The sequence below is a fragment of the Colobus angolensis genome, unplaced genomic scaffold (assembly GCF_000951035.1).
Source record: "Colobus angolensis palliatus isolate OR3802 unplaced genomic scaffold, Cang.pa_1.0 Scaffold244, whole genome shotgun sequence".
NCBI classification, from domain to species: Eukaryota; Metazoa; Chordata; class Mammalia; order Primates; family Cercopithecidae; genus Colobus; species Colobus angolensis.
In genome coordinates this window covers 406464-429214 of record NW_012115644.1, presented here as the reverse complement: position 1 = coordinate 429214, position 22751 = coordinate 406464, and the positions used below count along the sequence as shown (strand labels likewise).

The 22751-nt window shown below is 34.0% G+C and overlaps 1 protein-coding gene across 4 annotated transcripts in view; it reads left to right on the top strand.

Annotated features, from left to right (window-relative positions):
• Positions 1-22751, top strand: part of TBCK (TBC1 domain containing kinase) — a 248808-nt gene that overhangs the window by 108903 nt on the left and 117154 nt on the right. For all 4 annotated transcript variants that reach the window (XM_011945712.1, XM_011945713.1, XM_011945715.1 and 1 more), the window contains 2 exons: positions 10902-10938; positions 11906-12067. In XM_011945712.1, coding sequence (XP_011801102.1) covers positions 10902-10938; positions 11906-12067 — 199 coding nt within the window. The remainder of the gene's footprint in view (positions 1-10901; positions 10939-11905; positions 12068-22751) is intronic.

The following is a 22751-nucleotide window of genomic DNA, read 5'->3' as shown; positions in this document are numbered from 1 at the left end:
CACCCAGGCTAGAAGTGCAGTGATCTTGGCTCACTGCAACCTCTGCCTCCTGGGTTCAAGTGATTCTCCTGCCTCAGCCTCCCAAGTAACTGGGATTACGGGTGTTTGCCACCATGCCTGGCTAATTTTTTTTTTTTTTTTTTTTTTGTATTTTTAGTAGAGACAGGGTTTCACCATGTTGGCCAGGCTGGTCTTGAACTCCTGACCTCAAGTGATCCACCTGCCTTGGTCTCCCAAAGTGCTGGGATTACAAGCATGAACCACCACTCCTGACCTCATTGTTTCTTAAAGCTAGTTGCTATGTACAGTCTAAAGCCATGTCGATGAACTCCTCATACTATGTTATACTAAAATCCATCACTCTATCTTGCAATTTAAATGGCTGTTTTACTCATACATAATTTTGTAGTGTCATGAATTGGCAATTTGAAAAATATTGATTCACTGAGTTGCACAGATCTTCCAACTCTGAAACATTTCATTATATAATATTTTTTAAATCACAGTTATTAATATCATAACAGATCTCTTCCAAAAAGTGATTAAGTATTGGGAACCTACTGATTTCACAGTGGCAGTTATTAGCTTTCCAAAATTTTAATCTTTGCCTAAAAGCTCTTATTTTTTCTTAAAGTAACTGTTTCACTTTGTACATTTAAAAAAATCATTGTCATTCTTTCAAATAAACATAGTATTTCTCGCAAAAACCATCAATGTTAGCTCACAGATGATTACCCAAGTGCTTTACCTCTATGTACTTCAGTAGATATAACAAGTGCTTTACACTTACTTCCATTTCATTTCACAAATTTTAAAAGAGATGTTTAATAAATTTAATAATTTTTACTCCTTCACATGACCATTATTATACTTTGGTCCCTGTGCCTTAAATTGTGGTAAGATACCAGCAGTTTTATCTACCAGTGGCTTTGCACCACTAGCACAAATATCAATCCAGTAAAAAGAGCAAATCATCTTAGTATTACTATGAAAATAGCTTTGAATTGGTGGACCCCTGAAAGGTCTCAAGGACCACCAGAGGCCTGTGACCAAGATTTGAGAAGGCTAGTATAGAGGTTAAGTACTCAGACACTTGTGCCAATGCCAAGGGTTCTAAATTCTTGCTATTCCATATGCAAATTACATAATCTTTTTTTAGTTTTAGTTTTGGTTTTTTACCTACAATCCTGTTAGCATTGATGTACATTATAATAAATTCTACCTCATAGTGGTGATTAAATTAGAGAATGCATATAAACTGTTCAACACAGTTCCAGGCACACTATAACTGTTAAGGGGTATTGTTCTTTAATTAATATTATTATAATTTGATCATGTTGCATTATTTCTTTGATTATATTAATATGATTCATATTTAGAAGAACATTATATTACAAGCTATAATGGATATATTATTTTGCTATGTCAGTTAATGAATAATCTGTCAGAGGAGGTATGGTACTAATAAAAATAAAACCTTGCATAGTTGTCTGAATTGATGAGATTTTCTGCCACTTTGAATTTTAATCTTTCTAATTGCTTGATTTTTTAAGGTACTTCTCTATCTCCCACAAAGTGCTACATAACATGTTTTATAGTCTTTCTTTTACTTAAAGTAAATTAGAATGAATTATGTTTGAAATTTTTGTAAAGTTTTTTGTGGTAATCAATGAAATAATTGAAATGTATTCTGGAATTATAGCTAATCTTTCCCAAAAATGATAATGTAGATCTCAGAACCATTAAATTATCCAAGTGATTTTCTTGTAAGTTTTCAGTGTATAGTTCTTTAGTTCAGTATTGTAAGCCAACTAAGAATAAATAGTAAAAGGTATGTTTATACAGTTAGTTATTTTTTATTTGTTTCTTTTTTTATTTAAGGAACTCATGACCTATAAAAGATGTAACTAATATAATTCTGGGTATATAGGGGAAAAAAATTAACCATTTACTTTTTGAGTCCAAGGGATCTTTTACATTATTGTTATATGTTTAAGTCATTTTGTGAATAATATGCAGAAGTGGAATAAAGCATAGTAAAAAACTGTATTAAAATATTTAGTGGCCGGGCGCGGTGGCTCAAGCCTGTAATCCCAGCACTTTGGGAGGCCGAGACGGGCGGATCACGAGGTCAGGAGATCGAGACCATCCTGACTATCACGGTGAAACCCCGTCTCTACTAAAAATACAAAAACTAGCCGGGCGAGGTGGCGGGCGCCTGTAGTCCCAGCTACTCGGGAGGCTGAGGCAGGAGAATGGCCTAAACCCAGGAGGCGGAGCTTGCAGTGAGCTGAGATCCGGCCACTGCACTCCAGTCTGGGCGACAGAGCGAGACTCCACCTCAAAAAAAAAAAAAAAAAAAAAAATTTAGTAATAATTTAAACACAACAAACCCAAAATTTTATGTTATATATTCCTTATTTTGAAAGTATATATGTATATATGTGAAAATATATATGTGTATGTGTCCTTTGAATTTACTGTTCAGCTGTCATACATGAGCCTGAAGGATATCCATCACGTAAATACTGATTCCAGATTTCAAATATGTCTCTCTCTCATAGGTTCTAGCTGATTTCTGGTTCTTCTTGCACTTGCATGGTTAAAACACAATCATCAAAATGAAACATTGACAGAGCTCATAACTTTGTTGAAGAACAGCTGTCTTTTCTTCCATAATTTGAAAACATTTTCATCTTTAGATTTATGAACACAAATTAGAATAAATTTAATTTTTATTTCTATATCATTTATTTCTTTATAATTACATTGCAAACACATACACCTATAGCATTTATTTGCTTAAACTGTATCAAAAAAATTTTGGTATACAAATATCATTAAAAAATCAAATATTACTTTCATATATCCTTTTAGCAAAGTAAAATGGCCCAGGTTTCTTGTTGCAAAATATCGTGTGGTGAGGCCCTTTACTTTGAATGACTGACTGAATGAGAATTCTAGACTTATTTATTGTTTACTCTGATAGCTATGTTTGAGGAAATTCACCTAAGAGATTGTCATCTGAGCACTCACAATTTGCAGTATCACTTATATAACTAACTTTACCATTTGACTTGAGTTAAACTGTTGCTATCTCTTTGTATTCATCTTCTGATGAGTCCAGTAATTGTAAAACATTGTCCTCTGTTAAGAAACATTTTCCTCTTTTCTTCTTAATAAAGGTGGAAAATGAAAAATTCTCAATCTTTAGCTGTGTTCAATGAAAACGTAAAAAAACAACAAAAAATCTATAATGATGGTGTCTCTGTACGTCTTTCATATCTTCTTGAAAGATGGTGCAATATTATGGCTAGCACAAAAAGAAGAATGAAGGATGGCATAATAGTGATGATTCGTTTTAATACTGTACTATCCTTGTAGATGATTCCATCATTCTTCTGTTTTCTTATTAGTGTTTTTATGCATAGTTGAGAATAATTAATTGATAATGATGAAATAATTCTTTCTGATAAATAAAATATTTTATATAGTGCCTAGGAGTCTTATTCTTTTTACCTTCTGGTCATACCTTTCCTATTTAAAAAGAAAAAAAATTGTGTGTCTTTTGTTATACGACTTAATGAGGTTACCGCAGAACTTTGGCTTGTTAAAATACTTTTCCATTACTGAAGATTCTGGGTGATCATTGTAACTCCTATATTTAAGTCTACTAAATGCCAGGTGTTCTAGATCCATTAACTAGTCTTCACAATCATCCTAAAGGTTCAAGGAGATAACTTTATCAGGTCACAAAGTACAGATATTTACACATTCTTTTCTGGAATGTCTATATGTATATTTCCCTAATGTACATATAATCATTGCAAAAACATTAAATTCATGGTCAATATGTATTACATTGAAGGCGTATAATAGTTTAAATATGAAAATACTTGTGACTTATGATAGACAATATAGCATGCTTATAAAGGATGTGGATTAAGAAAATAGATAGAAAGGGACTCCCCTTTGTAGTAGTAAAATGTAATTTTCTGCTTTTCAAAATCAAGAAAATTATCCCCCTGCCTTTGTTTTTCCTATTGATGGTTCTAAATTTGACATTACCAGACCACATGGAAGGATCTCATGAAATGCTAAATATCACTACTCTTGCTTGATATTGCTAGGGGGCAGCATTTACTTAGCTGACTGTGTAGAATAGCACTACACCAAATGAATTGTGCGTAATTTCATGATCTGGAGAAAATACTTAGAGTATGTATGATTTCTTTTCATTGGATTTTACTTTCTATTAAATTAGGAAATAGCTAATAATATCTCTAATATTAAATTGCTTTTCTTTTTAATTAAAACCTGCCTGGTATTCAAAATTATTGTATCTTGATGTCTTTTTTGTATCAGGCTGTATTATGAAGCTGTGCCAATATCCTGAGTAATTAAGATGAAAATATCAAGATTTTAAAAGGAAGAAATATAGAAAGAAAAAATAATTGGCATTACCATCTCACAGAGTACATTACTTGTTTATTAATCTTAATTATCCTTAATTGGTAAGAGATAACTGGTTCTGGTAAGCACCTAGGAGCTGTTACATGTTATATTAAAGATATTTATTCAACTTGAACTAATTGTTACTTTTCAAATATCATTAGAATAAGCTTATTTTAAATAATTTTTTTATAATTATTGTCAAAGTATAGGTACATAACAAAATCTCAAGTTTAATTTTTTAAATATATCCTGCTATTTAATATGAAGGATTTTTCCCCAATATTAAGCAAGGAAGGACTAACTCATTTTCTCATTATTTCATATTTGTTGAAAACTTCTTAAGAAAGTATATAATCTCATGACTATTTGGATCGTTAATCACTTTCATTTATCTTCATTGTGTTTTTCATTCATTCTTTCAACAAATATTTGAATGATCCTTTCAACAAATATCTGTGTGCCTATTATGTGCCAGACATTTTTTTATGCCGTGGATAATATGTCAGCAATAAAATAAGAGATAGACAAAAATCTCTGCCCTCATATTCTAGAGTAGATAGACAGTAATGAAGATAAATATACTGTATTGGTGTGTAGTGGTAAGTTCTAATTAAAATAAAAAAGCTAAAGCAGAGGTATGGATGTTATGTGCTCAGGTACAGGAGAGATTGAATTTTCATTATTTATTTACTTCTGAGACAGGGTCTTGCTCTGTCACCCATGGAGTGCAGTGGTATGGTTATGGCTCATTGCAGTCTCAACCTCCTGGGCTCAAGTAATCCTCCTCAGCCTTCCAAGTAGCTGGGACCATAGGCATGTGCCACCACACCCATCTACTTTTAAAATTTTTTGTAGAGATGAGGTCTCCCTATGTTACCCAGGCTGGTCTTGAATTCTTGGCTCAAGCAGTCTTCCCGCTTTGACCTCCCAAAGTGCTGGGATTGTAGGAGTGAGCCACCGCGCCTGACCATGAATTTTGAGATAAGGTAGCCAAGAAAACCTCGCAGAAAAGCTGACTTATGAATAAATGCTTTAAGAAAGTAAGGGAAAGAGCAACCCAAGCAGCAGCAGTTGCTACGGCCCTGATGTGGAAGAGTACCAGAGACGTGAAGGAGCAGCCAGCAGACCGTTGTGACTAGAGCACAATGAACAAGAAGATAAGGCCAAATAGGTAATAGAGGGCCATATTACGTAGTTTTATTGATCATCGTTAGGACTTTGGCTTTTATTGTTAGAAGTGGAAAACCACTGATGCTTTTGAGCAGAAGAGTGATGTCTCATGTAAACATTTTAACAAAGTCATTCTGACTGCTATGCTGAGAGAAATCCAAGGATGGACAAGAATGGAATCTACGAAACTAGTCATGGACTATTGCAATAATCTAGGCAAGAGACAGTGTTGACTTGAATCAAGATATTAGCAGTGGAAGTAGTGGGAAGTTTTCATATGCTGCATATATTTTGAAGGTAGAGCCAGCAGGACTACTGGTGACAAATACACAGTGTGTGAGGAAGAGAGGAGTCAAGTATCTGAGCAATTGAAAGGGTAGAGTTGCTTCTAACTGAGATTTGGAATACTGTACTTGGAGGTATAGATTTTTAAGGAAGTCTCAGGAGCTAATTTTAGGATATGTGTATCTGTTAGACATGCAAGTGGAGGTAACAGACATTTGGATATACAGTTTCAGAATTTGTAGGAGAGGTTTAGGGATGGAGCTGTAAATATGAGGGCCCTCAAACTATACAGTTATTATCTGGAGAAAAATAGAAAAGATATCTAAGAACTGAACCTGGGAGACTCCAGGTAGAGAGTCAGAGAGAGGAAGAGGAACCAACAAAGGAGATGGACAAGGAGCAGTCAGAAAAATAAGAACAAAACTAGGTGAGTACAGTGTTTTGGAAGCCAAGTGGAAGGAATAAAGTGTTCTGAATAAGTGAGAATAGTCAACTATGTCAAATCCTGCTGATTGGTAAAGAAAGATTGCAATTGAGAATTGGCCATTAGATTTAATGACATAGAAATTATTGATGACCAAAGTAAGAACAGTTTCAGTGGTAAGTTGGAGGCAAGAACTTGATTGGAGTGGGTTGAGAGAATGTTTAATGAATATCTACTGCTCTTAATGTAAGCTCCCTGTAGCCTGGAACTATGCTTTGTTCACTGCTATATCCTATCACAGATCTGGCATGTATTAGGCACTTAGTAAATATTGAATTAATGAATAAATGAGTAAAATAACATTTATTCACAAGAATTCTATCATTCTCCTGCAGAAAATATTGACAGGGAAGGCCATAAGCTACTGTAACTTTGCTGCCATTACCTTATACCAGAACTTCTATTGTTGCACTTAATAGTAAAGCATTTTAGGTATCTGTTCATATGTCTGACTCTTCTACCAGAGTAGGGCACATGGCATATAACCCAAAGCATTTCATATTGAATAAATGAACAAAAGCAAGCATGAATGAATGAAAGAGTGAATGAATATACCCAGAATTAAGTATAGTACAGTATGTTGTGATAAGTAATTATAATATAAAAATGATTACTATAATTATATATAATACAACTATATTATATATGATACAAACCATAGTGGGATAGGTATCATAAAAAATATACAAAAAGTTTTCACAGAACAAATGGCATTTGAGGCAGTCTTGGAAAAATCTTGTAGAGCTTTGATTGATGGAAATGATCAAGAAAGAGCATTCAAAGAAGAAAACACAAAGTGCATCGTTAGGAAAGTAGTGTGTTCAGATCATAGTAAATCTGTCTTTGAGGGAAGTAGAACATGTGTAGGCAAGTGGGAAGGTGCAAAGAAATTTAGTCTGATGCCATTTCTTATACTGATATTAATAATAATAATACTTTAAATTTTCAGGTTGTTACTGTTTCCAAAGCATTTTCACATACATTATTTCTACATCACACCATCTCTATGACATAGTTAAGACAGACACTAGTTTTTCCTATTTCGAAAAATGAAGACCTGGGATTCACAGAGGTTAACTGACTTGACCAAGGTATGGTATCCAGTAATCGTCAGAGTCAAAACTCAGATGTATATTTTCTGACTCCAAGTCCTTGGCTTTTTCACTAATTCACAGTGGCCTTAAATGCAGGAGTACAAAATTGTACTTAATTTGGTATGCAGTGGAAACGTATTGACGTGGTGGAGCAGGGGAATGATGTCATCACAGTTGCATATTTAGAAAAATCAATTTGGCTAAAGGAAATATTGGACCAGGTAGAAACTGAACAATTATGAAACATTTGCAGTAGTCCATGAAAGAAAGAATGAGAACAAAAACAAGATTAGTTCAGTATGAATGGACAGAAGCAGAACATTGAAGAGACCTTGTAAAAATAAGATCTATCAGACTTACTTTTATGCCTTACTTTTATGCCTAAGATTTTTCTACCTAAATGACTATAATAATGGTGTTGGTAGAAAAAAGAGGCAGTTTGGGGGTGACCATGAGTGTGGTTGGGTGCAGTTAAGTTACACTGAAACAATTTGATCCTCCCAAGGCTTGCTTTTAAGGTTGATTAAATGGGGCCAGAGAAGGTTGGTTTGGGAGCATAGTTTTGCTCCATTACTAAAGCAGTACTCTCCTGACTACTCTTCCTAATGCCTTGTTTACAACAGTTGTGGGTGTTTTTTGTTTTTTGTTTTTTGTTTTTTTTTTTTTCATTCTGGTTAGTGAGAAAATGAACTATTCTTGGCATTTTATGAGCTTGGCATTTTTTCCCTCTGATCATTTGAAGTGGTTTCTGCCCCATTTTGTTATATATATGTACACAGTCAGATATATGTTTTCTGTGTACACACACACACACACACACACATATATATATAGATAGATACTCTCCAGTAATTAGCAAAGATTTGAGGGGAACCTTCAGCAGACTTCTGGAGCTTTTTCTATGCAACTGTCTCTCTGGCAGCATCTTCCAGGACACTTTTCTGAAGATTATATCCACCTTGGTCTCTCCAGATTTCCTACTCTGCATATTCAGCTCAGGACAACCACCAAACTCTTTCTGGTTCTTCCTCCCTGTCAGTGGCCTGGAACTTTGCATGCAGTAAATTGGACAATTTTAGGGTTCATTTCATTTGTTTCTCCTCTCTCAGGTACCACTCTCTGCTGCCTGATATCTAAGATGTACAAATTGTTGTTTTATATATTTGGTCTGACTTTTAGGTGTTTCAGTTCAGGAGGTAAATCTGGTTCCTGTTATGCCACCTTGGTCAGAAGCAGAATTCTTCCATAGATCTTAATGAAGCTAATTAAAAAGACTAATATGGGAGAAAGGCACTGTTAGCTAGTTGCTGAAATAATTTGAAGAAGATTCTTAATGACAATTAGCTTTCATCAAAAGGGGAGAAGGTAATGTTGATGTTGGGTCTTTAAAAGAGATGTTGAATAATAGCAATGAAACTAATTTTGCTGACTTTATTTTTTAATTTAAATTAAAATGGACATTTATATTTTATTGTTTTCTATAACCCTTACTCATTACAGTGAAGTCATATACCTTTGTACTTTTTCCTTTTCCCATTTATGTTGTCCCTAGAAAAATGTATCTAAATGTCAGCCTATAAAAAAATGGTGCTATGGTGGAGATGAGTGGGTTTTATTTCACATGTAGTACTTAGATTTTAATAAACCATGTACTTATCAAGTTCTTGACTGGCATCTTGATAGTATAAATACTCAATTGAGTGAAATGCACAGACCATATGCACCTTTATTCATAAATTCATAATTGCTAGATGCTGAAATAATATTTATTTAAACTAACCCTGTAGGTAGTAAAGAAGTCTTTAATAGCAGCCTGTATTAACTCACAAAGTGAAATAAAATTAGTGCTTTTTCAGGTTTTTTTTGTAAATTATTGTTGATTTTTGATACTTGCTATTGACAAAGGAGATTTTTACTCTACTTTTATAAATTAAGGATGATTTGTCACTTCCAAAACCTTCTAAAATTTGAAAATGTATATGTCTATATATATTTATATAGAACCATTTATACTATATATATAGCTATATATGTGTGTATGTATGTATATATTTATAGGTAGTAAACAGGAAAATAAATTTGTCAGACTATTATTAATAATGGTAATATTAGATCTTATTACTTTTAGTCTGTTATGAAGCATCCTGTTAATTGAGAAAGTGGTAACAAAAAGCACATGCTTCTTAACACCTTTTATTGAGACATTGTGAACATTTAAAAAAAAATACAGTTAAGAGTACCTCAGTACTTATGAGAACTGTATTAGGGTTCTCTAGAGAAACAGAACCAATAGGAGATATATAAGTATAGATAAAGGAGATTTATTATGAGTAATTGGCTCACACATTTATGGAGGCTGAGATATCCCACAATATGCTGTTTGCAAGCTGGATACCCAGGAAAGCCAGTGGTATAATTCAAAGTCCAAAGGCCTTTGTAATTCTGATTCCAAAGGCCTGAGAACCAGGAGGCTGGTGATACAAATCCCAGTCTAAAGGCAGGAGATTAGATGAAATGTTCCGGTTCAAGCAGTGAGGTAGAAAAGGAGAGGCACAGTCCTCCTTCCTCTACCTTTGTTTTGTTCAGTCTCTCAGTTGATTAGATGATACCTACCCACACTGGGGAGGACAGTTTACTGAGTCCACTGATTCAAATGCTGATCTCATCTGGAAACACCATCTCACACACACACACACACACAAATAACATTTAAACAGATACCTAGGTATCCCCTGATCCAGTCAATTAACTAACACAAGGATCTTTAAAATCTCAGAAATACTCTGTACAAACCTGAAAAGTAAAATATACCCTTGAAATTAGTATCCCAGTATTGCATTTGGATTAGCCACGGTCTTGAGTCTATCCTTTGGTGAAATGAAGACGTTCTGTGAATAATCTTTGGCAAAAGAGTCATCTACATTTGTAATGTGGATAGTAATAACTCTAATTACCTATGTTAAAAGAAAAACCTTTGACAAATTAAATTTAACAGAGTTTAATTGAGGAAAGACCAATTCATAAATTGGCAGCCCCCAAGCCAGAAGAGATTCAGACACTCCAGCATAGCCACATGTGGAAGATTTATGGACAAAAAAAGAAAAGTGACCTACAGAAACAAAAGTGAGGTACAGAAACAGCTAGATTGGTTACAGCTCAGCATTTGCTACAGTCTTGTTTACACATCCAGTTAGATTACAGTTCACTTTGTATGGAGAAACCTTTAGGCCGAACTTAAAACATTTAAGGAGGCAGCTTTAGGATAAACTTAACACTACATTCTCTTTTATTTTAACCAATAAAGTAGACCAAAACATAGAATTTACATTACCATTTAGTTTATTGGTAATCATTCTAATTACCTCTTCTATTTCCTCTTTATCCACTCCCTGTACCCCTTTTTCCACTCATAGCTCTATGCCATCCCTTGGTTTCTCACCATGTTTACTCGTAAGTATCACTTCCCCTGGTTTTTTTGATATTGTATTAGCGCAAGGACAGGCCAATACCTCCCCATATTTTATATTTGCAATAACATTGAGCAGATATAGTAAGTCTTTTTATGTATTTCTAACATAATAGAGTTGGGTAGAAAAGAATTTCAATCATTCTGATCCGTGAATATCAAAGTGAGAATTCTGTAAAATAAAAACCTATTGTACATTTCATGATATTTGTACAAACTCTGTCCCCCTTTGAAAAAAATTATCAACTACAGTATTTACATAAAGCTTATAAGGGCAATTATTACAACCAAATCAGGCTTAATTTTCAGAGATTCTTCAATAACTTTTATTTTTTAAACTAGGATTCCTCTAGAAATTAAGCAGATTATGTGAATGTGTAATATTTTAATTTGCTACAAATATTAATAAAGTGGACATCCTTACAAATAAAAAATATGGTTTACATAGTAACTGTAATAATATTTGAAGTAGATCTTTATGCACTGGCCTGGAAGATACACATAGTATTGTTAATAAGAAAAGGGCAGTTACAAAAAATAGAAAGCTGCTCATAGGATTTTTGGTGGGAATTTATTAAAACAGTTGTTTAGATAATATAATAGATATGTCATTTTACTGTACCTAAAACAACACTAAAGTTCATCTAGATAAATAAATCTGTGAGAATAATATAACTGGAAAGTTCTGGGAAGACATATTATGAATGGTTAATAGGGTTAAAAATATTATCTGTTTGGCCAGTCTGATTATCAATTTTTTAAGATGCCTTAGGAAGCTATAAATTTTCAAAGCCAAATAAACATTTCATTAAAAGAGTTTGGTAGTATTAGCTCTTCAATAATAGTTTTGACCATAAGGTAACAATTATAGAACTAGCAAAGTAGGTTGTTACTGTTTTAATTGTTATTATTTTGGTTTTTTAATTTATTTATATTTTTATCATTTTACAGATGTGTTTCCACTACACAAAATTTTCCACCTCTGGGATACCTTACTACTTGGGAATTCCTCTTTCCCATTCTGTATTGGAGTAGCAATTCTTCAGCAGTTGCGGGACCGGCTTTTGGCTAATGGCTTTAATGAGTGCATTCTTCTCTTCTCCGATTTACCAGGTATAGATCTAAATAAATGGAACCATTAAATGAAATTTGACTATGAAATAATGACACATTCTTAAGCCATTTGCAAAAATAACCATCCAGGCCTTCAGCACCTCTTCTGTTTGGGCCTCATCATCCTCTCTGGATTCTCTCTTTCATATACTGCCTCTTCTGCTGATCCAGCATTGTAAATACAAATCTGGGTCATACCAGCTCACTGTGATTTACATCCATCTTGGTAATGCTACTAAATGGGTAAAAGGCCAGGAAGTAGGGGCAATATCATATTTGCTCTTTTGCTTTGGACAGGGGCTGTTTATCTTCAGTGATGGAGAGTATAGAAAGGCCACTTGGGAAGGTGTTTAAGAATCTATGTTTATACAAAGATACAATTCACGTGAAACTTTGTTCCCTCCTAATGCTGCTTGCTAACAATTTGACAGTGTGACAAAAGGAAATACTGCCCTCTTAGGAGGACAAATCAAACTCCAGGGAAATTCTATGTCATGGAATGCAGGAGAGTATGTTAAGCTATATAGAGTATTCACAAGTGAGGAACTTGTAAACCTAGGAGTTGAATGTTTAAACGTTAAATGTAGAAATAATGGATAACTATAAGCTTCGATGCTATGCTCAAAAAGATGAAATTAATGTCGTCACCTACGATGTAACTAAATCTATATTTTTGTGGAAACGTCAACTTTTTAGGTGAAAAAAATTCACATACTTTATTGACTACATCTCTTCTGCTGTTCTCCATATTTTCAGGCAGGCACAAGTTACTGCTGGTAATAAACTCACTTAAAATTATCCCAGAATCCAATTTACCTGAAAACTAAGTAAAAAACAAAAGGAAGGTCCCTTAAGATTATATCTTTATTAATTACTCTGAAGAAAAATAAGAAACCTACTGCCGAACCTTATTTTTATGTTTAATAGTTGATCTGTACTTGGTACTTTACCATCTCTCTGTTGAAATTTTTTATCATTTGTGGGAAAATAATAAGAAAAATGCCTTGGATTTATTTAAAACTTTTTCTTCCCCCTTTCCTCAAAATTGAAGCTATTATCATCAGCTTTCTGACTTATCAAATTTTAATTAAAGTGAGTTATTTCTTATATGAATAAATAGTTTAGGTCATATTTTTTCTGGGAGATTCTTTATGAAAATCAAGTTATCCATTTTTTTTGTTTTGAACAGTAATAAATAAGCTAGTTTTGCAAACTAGGAATACTGTTTATTTTTTTGCAGATGATATATTGTTATTTCCAGCTTGCCAAAGTAAACATAGGATGATTGATTAGGATTAAAATACATTTTCTGGCCAGTTCTAAATATATATATATATATATTAGGAATGCTGATTGTACATTTTCAAATTAAGCAAATTTATTGCCTTTCTAATTTGATACATAAATGCTCCTGTTAAACATTGGTGAAGCATCTGTTTTTATACTTTATAAGGAGATTAGTGGCAACTCTGCTTGTCTATTTAAAAACACATGCAACTGTGTATTTTATGGTCGATTGACATATTTCTCTCTTAATTCCATAGGAAAAATTATGGCTGTATGTCTTTAAAATTGCCTGCTTTGGGTTTACTTTACAGATGGTACAAGATTAGAATAAAGTTTCTCAGTTAATTCAAAACTGAAAGGATTTATACAGTATTCTTACTAATGATCATTCAAGAGATGTTACCTTGCTTGTTTTAGGCCTTAGAAAATGAAATTCTGGTAATTTTATCGTTTCTATTCACTATATCATAACATCTGTCAAACCTTATTAAGCACTCATTTTGTTCAGAGCATGCTATTCAAATAGGAATAAAATCTATTTAGTTGATGTAGTGTCAGCTGGTACAATTGGGTTTCTTTGCTTAATTTCTCTTACTGAAAATTCATCTTTCCATGAAATAATTAATTTGTTTTGTTTATAAATAGATTATCCTACATGCAAAGACCCAAGATATTTCATCTTCTATTATTAAGTCTTCAATTCAGTCCCAGCATCCCTGCTCCTAATATCTCAGTGCATTAATGATAGGTCCTATTAAAGCGCCTAACTGGATGAACAGGAATGACATTTTCCACATATTTTCAAAGCTGCCTAGCTTATCTATGTCTTCTTCCTTCCCATTTACATTGCCACCTAATTCCTGAACAAAATATTATTTATTAGTAATAGTATAAACTTCAAATAAATAAGTTCAAATGTTCACAGTAGGCACAAATGTGATATTTGTAACTGATGAGCATTCTATCTGTTAAAAGTATATATGGATAATACTATTTTCATTTTATAGCAAGATACATAGTGAAATACAAGTTCAGTCATCACCCAGTATCGATGGGGGATTGGTTTCAGGACCCCCCGCAGATACTGTAATCCACAAATGCTCTAATCCCTTTGCATGTAACCTATGCACATCCACATTTATACTTCAGATCATCTCACGATAACTTTTAATGCCTAATACAATAGAAATGCTATGTAAATAGTTGTTATACTATATTGTTTACGGAATAATGACAAGAAAAAAAGTCATGCTCAGTACAGACACAGACATTCATTTTTATTCCCCAAATATGTTCAATGTGCAATTGGTTAAATCCATGGATGCAGAACCCACAGATATAGAGAGCTGACTATATAAGAAAATTTTTTATGTACTTAAAAGTTCTTCATATGTTTAGATTGAATGTGTTCTAAGTCTATTTGGGGAAGTAGGACAAGAATCTGGTGACCTCTGAAATTATTTTCACACTTATATTTTATGTAGCATAGAATTTGAGAGGATTTATTTGGTCTCTTAAAACAATAAGGCTTTGAGTTTACTTGAAGTAAAACTTATTTTAGTCAGAGGTATAATATAATTGTGAAGTTTTAGCTAAAACAAATGTTCATATTCATCTAAGCAGCAGATATATTTTCATGAAATGCTTAACCAAAGCAAAGAAAGCAGATATCAGTGTTGTGGTTCGATACCACCATCAGATGAGTGGACAGTTGACTGCTAAAACTTTTCCGTTATTCAGTACTTACCTTAATAAAGCAAAAGTGTTGCCAAGTAAATTTAGTTACACTACATTTATATCCAAAGTTTTTAAAGTATTTTAGAGATTTTTAAGTATATAAATGAGAAGCAATCTGGGTTTTCAGTCAATAGTTTTTTACTCTCATCTAGGGATAAATATAAATTAAATAGGGTTACTGTAATATTTATGTGTAATCTTTCCAGTATAAACAGTGGCTTAGATTTTTGAAACTGTAAGACTTAATCAAATATAAGCTTATTATAGCCAGTAGGCTGCTAATTTGTGACTCCTTTTTTAAATAGTTATGGTGATGAACACTGCAGAAAACAATAGGAGTTTAAAACAGGGAGTTAGGGAGTTTTTCTTAAGTAAATTATACTTAAGATAATATCTGAAATTATTTAAGTCATATTGAGGAGTGGGGAGTGGAAAGAGGAAAATCTTGTAGACAGAGGGAATAAAATGCTCAAAGGCCTCAAACAACTGAAGGACGTTAGAGCAAACAGGAAAGTGGAGAGGAGTGGCTAGAAAAGTGAATGGAGAGATAGACAAAGAAGGATCATGCAAGATCTTGTAGGCCACATTAAAGATTTTTTAAAATATTATTTGTTGAGATATTTTCTCAATGTTTTTGAAGTAATGAAAAAAGTACTTAAAATAACATCAGGTACCAAAATACGAACACTATAATTGATGTTAATATTTGCAGAGCTTTCTGATCTCTCTGCATTTTTTTTCAGGGTGATCTATCATGAGTGAAGCAAAGGATTCTTAACATACGTGCTCCTAATAGTTATCCATCATTTTTTCCCCTGTCTTATAGCGAGATATGGGATGGAGAAATGATTTGCGAAACAGTAGAGCAACTGTAGTACACAGTTGTTCAATGAAAGTTTTGTACTGTCAAGCCTGTGATATTGATGCCTCTTTACCTGAAACTGAGAATCAGTTATTCCCATCTTCTGCTTGTAGCTACATGATCTTCATGCATGTCCTTTTTTTTTTTTTTTTTTTGAGATGGAGTCTCACTGTGTTGCCCAGGCATGATTTCAGCTCACTGCGTGCCTATTTCTAAGTATATCTTGGAATTGCAAAAGGACAATCAAAATGAAAATGAAATTTGGAGATTTTAGCAGTTGTCCTTCTCTCCCCCATCCATCCATAAAAATTACATATAAACGTTAAAATCTAGATGGCATATTAAAGTCTTGTGAGTTTAAAATTAGTTAAGGATAAGGAAGAAAGTGTTAATTTGTTTATATTGGTATGGTGTATAGTCACTGAAATAAAGCTTTATGAAAAATTATTTTTAAAACCTCAGGTTATGTCAGTCTTGTTTCTGGTGGAAATACTGCATTATTTTATGAAAAGGGGGGAAATTTAAAAACAGATATTACAGTTTATCACCTCCAAGCTAATAAATGGTCATGAAAACAGCAGCCAGTAGCATGACTGATGAAGACTCTGAAATGATAACGTGATTCTAGGAAGCTAGAAGAATTCATATAACACTGACCTAATTGTTGCTCTTGAAGCATACAACTAATTTTGCAACATGTAAATACTTTATAAAGTTTAAAAGAAATGTTTCCTGCATATTGAGAACTGTAATGAAAAATAATGTCAGAGGTGATCAGAATTTCTACTTATCTTGAAAATTTAGAGTAGATCTGAGTACTTATACATCTTAAACCTGGTCCCAAATTGTCAAGAATCTGATAGGAAGGCCTTTCTTTATAGCAGAGCTTCTTGTTTTCTGGTTGATAAGGGTTTCTGTTTTGTGAAAGAATTCTCGCTTTCTGAATTTTTGAGCCGTCCAAAAGTTATCTTATAGTTTAGATCAATGTTATTAAGAGTATTTTGTTTCAGGATACCAACGATGGCATTAGGTTTGTATTTGTTTTACCATTGAATGTTTATATGTGTCTTAGGTTTGCAGAACAAAATATATAGAGCATTCTTCACTTTTGAAGTAGATTAAAAGTAATTAACCACAAAAACCTTTAAAAGTCAGAAACTGTTTAAAATATCCCTACATATACTACTGATAGATATTGCAATAAGAATGTAAGTACCAAAATGTATTAAATTTAAGAAAGACATTTAAGGCATCGAAAGAATATACCTTGAAATAATAAGAGCCATCTGTGAGAAACCAACAGCCAGAATGAGGCTGAATGGGCAATAACTGAATGCATATTCCCCTTGAGAATTGAAACAAGACAAGTGTGCCCACTCTTACCACTCCTATTCCACATGGTACTGGAAGTCCTAGCCACAACAATCAGGCAAGATAAAGAAATTAAAGGGATCTGAATAGGAAGAAGAGGAATCAAACTGTCTCTTTTCACAAATGATACGGTTTTGTGCCTGGAAATCCCCATAGCCTCTGCTCAAGAGCTCCTAGATTTGATGAAAACTTTAGCCAAGTTTTAGGATTAAAAAATCAATATATATAAATCAGCACTTCTGTACACTGTGTCCAAGGTGAGAGCCCAATGAAGAACGCAATCTCACTTACAATAGCCAATAAAAAAAGTACATTACCTAAGAATATATCTGCCCAAAGGAGGTGAAAGATCTCTACAATGACAACTACAAAACACTGCTTAAAGAAATCATAGATGGCCAGGCACAGTGGCTCACGCCTGTAATCCCAGCACTTTGGGAGGCTGAGGTGGGCAGATCACAAGGTCAGGAGTTTGAGACCAGCCTGATCAATATGGTGAAACCCCATCTCTACTAAAAATACAAAATTAGCTGGGCGTGATGGCGTGCGCCTGTAATCCCAGCTACTCAGGAGGCTGAGGCAAGAGAATAGTTTGAACCTGGGAGGCGGAGGTTTCAGTGAGCCAAGATCGCGCCCCTGCACTCCAGCCTGGGCAACAGAGTGAGACTTCATCTCAGAAAAGAAAAAAAAAAAAAAAAAAAAGAAATCGTAGATGATGCAAACAAATGGAAAAACATTCCATGCTCATGGATCAGAAGAATCAATGTTGTTAAAATGGCCATATTGCCCAAAGCAATTTATAGATTCAGTGCTATTCCTATCAAACTACCAACAACATTTATCACAGAATTAGAAAAAACTATTCTAAAATGTATATGGTACCAAAAAAGACCCCAAATCACTAAAGCAATCCTAAGCAAAAAGAACAAAGCTAGAGACATCACACTACCCAATTTCAAACTCTACTACAAGGATACAGTAAACAAAACAGCATGGTACTGGTACAAAAACAGACACATAGATCAATAGAATGGGTTAGAGAGTCCAGAATTAAGGCCACACACCTACACTATCTAATCTTCAACAAAGTTGACAACAATAAGCAATGAGGAGGGGATTCCCTATTCAGTAAATGGCCCTGGGATAGCTAGCAAGCCATATGCAGAAGATTGAAACTGAAGCCCTTCCTTTCATCATATATGAAGATTGACTCGAGAGGGCATAAACATTTAAATATAAGACCACAATAAGAATCCTAGAAGAAAACTGAGTAAACACCATTCTGGACCTGGGCCTTGGGAAAGTATTTATGACTAAGTCCTCAAGAGCAATTGCAACAAAAACAAAGATTGACAAATGGGACCTAATTAAGTTCTTTAAGCTTCTGCACAGCAAAAGAAACTGTCAACAGAGTAAACAGACAACCTACAGAATGGGAGAAAATATTTACAAACTATTTATTTGACAAAGGTCTACTATCCAGAGTCTAAAAACAACTTAAACCAACAAGGAAAAAACAAATGACCCCTTTAAAAATGTAAATAATACATGAACAGACACTTCTCAAAAGAAGACATCTATGTGGCCAACAAGCATATGAAAAAATGTTCAACATCACTAATCATTAGAGAAATGCAAATCGAAACTGCAATGAGATACTATCTCATACCAGTCAGAATGGCTGTGATTGAAAAACCAACAAATAGCAGATGCTGGTGATGTTGCAAAGAAAAGGGAACCCTTATACACTGCCTGCAGGAGTGTAAACTAGTTCAGCCACTGTCAAAAGGAGTCTGAAGATTTCTCAAAGAACTTAAAACAGAGCTTCTATTCAACCCACCTAGGCATATATTCAACCCACCTAGGCATATAACCCACCTAGGCAACCCACCTATTCAATCCCATTACTAGGCATATACCCAAAGGATTATAAATCATTCTGCCATAAAGACACATGCTTGTGTATGTTCATCACAACACTGTTCAAAAATAGCAAAGACACAGAATCAACCTAAATGCCCGTCAGTGGTGGACTGCATAAAGAAAATGTGATACATATACACCATGGAATACTACACAGTCATAGTTAATCCACCAGTCACCAAGCCCTGCCCACATAAAAAAAAAAAAAAAAAAAGGCTTCCAATCTGATTTTTGGTGCTGTTCTTGTAAATATATAGAATCAGAGATCACAAAATCTCTGAGGAAAGCTTCCAATTAAGATTCAAAACAGTACAAACTGAAAAAATAATATATTCAGAAAGATAACTATGAGAAAATTACTGTGAAAAAGCAGAACTTTTAAACATAACAATGAAAAATATTTTGCATTGAATATCTGGAAACTGATTTTTTTTTTTTTGGGGGAGAGAGTCTTGCTCTGTAGCCAGGCTGGAGTACAGTGGCATGATCACGGCTTGCTGCAGTCTTCGCCTCTCAGGTTCAAGCAATTCTCGTGCCTTAACCTCCTGAGTAGCTGGTATTACAGGTGGACTCCGCAACATTTGGCTAATTTTTGTATTTTTGTTTAGTAGAGACAGGGTTTCACCATGTTGGCCAGACTGCTATCAAACTCCTGGCCTCAAGTGATCCTCCTGCCTTGGCCTCCCAAAGTGCTAAGATTACAGGCATGAGCCACTGTGTCTGGCCTGGAAATTGATATAGAAATGCAATGACATTTGTGATGAAAATGTGGAATGATAAAATTTGGGAAATCTCACAGAGTATGGAACAAAAATACACATGGAAAGTAAGAATAGAAAGACAAAATTTTTAGAAATTCAGGAAGTTCAAGATTCTTCATTATAGAATAGAAGATTTAAAAAGAAACAAATTATCACAAACATCAAAAACATACTTTTTCTGTAACTTAGGGATCCACCAAATGCCCAGCACAATGAAGTATATGCTTAAGTATATCACCATGAAATTTCATAATACAGGGATCCTGAAAGTTAACAGAGAAACAGAAAATCGTGTACAAATAATCTTAAATCAGAATGTTACCAGACTTCTCAGCAGAAGACATTGGAGCTCTACCTTTAATAACTCTGAAGGAAAAAATTCAACCCTAGAATGCTATACTTGGTCAAACTATCAGTCAAGGGCAGATTAATTATATTCTTTGAAAGTTTTTAAGTAGCTTACCTCCTGTGTACTCTTTCTTTGTAGCTGCTGGATAATGTGTTTCATCAAAATGAGAAGTAAATATGAAAGAGTGGTAAATAATGTCTTACCCAAAAAGTTAGGAATCAAATATAGGGGAAAGCCTAAGAGAATTGGATAATGATAAAGAGAAGTTCCAGGACAATAGCTATTCAGTAAATTTCAGAAGCAATACATAGCCATTAAAGTGAGAGAAGAGCAGGCTCAGGAAAGCTGTCTTTTCCATCTATTTTTGCCCAAATGGTTGTGTTTTATCATATTGAAAATAGTTCAGTATTTCTGAAAGATCTAATACTAATGGGTGCCAATGAAGAAATTAATAGGTTTAGAGAAGTTATTTTACCCAGAATTGCAAAATACCTCATGGAACTTTAATTCAAACCTGGGAAACCATAATCCATGTTTTATTCACAATGTACTTTCTCAATAATTATAATGCAAGGTTAAAAAACAATAGTGCCATGTAACGAGAGATTACTTTGTAGGAGTAATTGTGCATTTTAATGTACAGTTCAGAAAGTACTTTTGCATTATATTTTGATTATGAAAATGTGCTTTGGAAGAATTTTAAGATGAGAGGTGACATGAGTCAAGTGAATGGAAAATGAGTTATCTGTCAGAACTAACAATCAGGATAGAATCAGGATGGATGCCAGTACATCATGAAGATTCATTGTAAACCTTTTATGGTGTTGATGGGATGTCTTGGAAGCAGATACAAATGACTTGTCCAATGCCAGTGATTTAAGGACTGCACTACAACCTTTGCTCTAGATCACTGACTCAACTTCAAACTTTTGCTGGTGGTAGATGTGTCAAATTGATTTGAGCCCTGCAAATACAAAATCTATGGACTGAAACCCTTTCCTTTGGAAATTAACCTGTGTTAAGTAGACAGACTTTAGATGGTTGAGTGTTTTCTCTCATTGGCTGCCAAATTTTTATCTTAACTATTTAAATGGAAAGTTTTCTAAAACAAATTGCTCAATCTCTTTCTTCTTAAGCAGGCTAGAGGAACCTGTCTTAAACTGATTTTTCTTCGAGTTTGTGTTTGTATATTCTTTGTGAAATAACAAGTTGCTATTGTTACAGAGCTTCACTATGTTATCCATTGCCCAAATAAACAGGCCCTTGTCTCAAAGCTTGTTTCACTCTGTTTTATAGTTTTTATATTAGGAATAGCATGTGAGGTGATGAAATCTGACCTCTTTTTGTAGCCATGGAAGTAATGAGCTGTGAAGTTGGCAAACATCACTAAGGAATGCCTAATTAAGTAATTGGTCTTATCAGACTATCTGATCATATTCCAAATCTAAGTTAGTTAGGAAGTAACAAAAGATGCCTTATAACCTTATAGTAACTTCAGACGTCTACCCTTAGTAACATACTTAACAAATCACTTAACTTCCTTTTGTCTTAGTTTCTTTATCTTTAGCAGAAATAGAGGGTGGGAAGAATAATTACAATACCTGTCTTTAATAATCATTGTAAGAATTAAATGGATTAAGTGAAAGTGTACAATAACTGTCACGTAATAAATGGCCAGTGTTATCTTCTTTTTCCCTCTTCCAGATTTCTCCACCTTACCACAGCAGATAACTCTAAATGATTACTCATGCACTATCCACAGAATTTAGTTAATGCCTATTTCCTTTTCCCCTTGTAAACCCTTCATTTCAAAAAGAGGGGGAGAAAAAAAGAACTTACCACTTTGTGACATGTGATATATTTTTCTCCACTGCCTGCCTGAGCTGACACTTGGACTTTTACAGAGGAAATGACGATATATGCCATTTGCTACTTTTAGAAATATGGAAAGATAAAAACTCGTCAATGCTAAACTCCAGTATCACAGTCAACTTCTTCAGTTTCTCCTGCCTTTCTGTGATCTCTCCACTTTCGCCATAGAGGACTGGCTAACTTCTCATCAGGACTGTTGGCCTCCTAAGGAGATACAGTCTCATCAAAAACCAAACGATATAGAGTTGTAGTAACCTTTCTATGTATATTACCTCTGCATTAAAGATGCTTAAATTTCAAACATGAGAAACAAAAGGAAATCTAATATGAAAGTGTTCCTATTTTATCTTTTAATCAAGTGCATTTAAACCTTACTTGATGAAACTTTAAAACCTTTCTTCATTTAACTCAAGAAATTATTAAAGAATGGAGAAATGCTGATTGGGCACAGTGGATGATGCCTGTAATCCTAGAACTTTGGGAGGCAAAGGCAGGTGAATTGCCTGAGGTCAGGAATTCAAG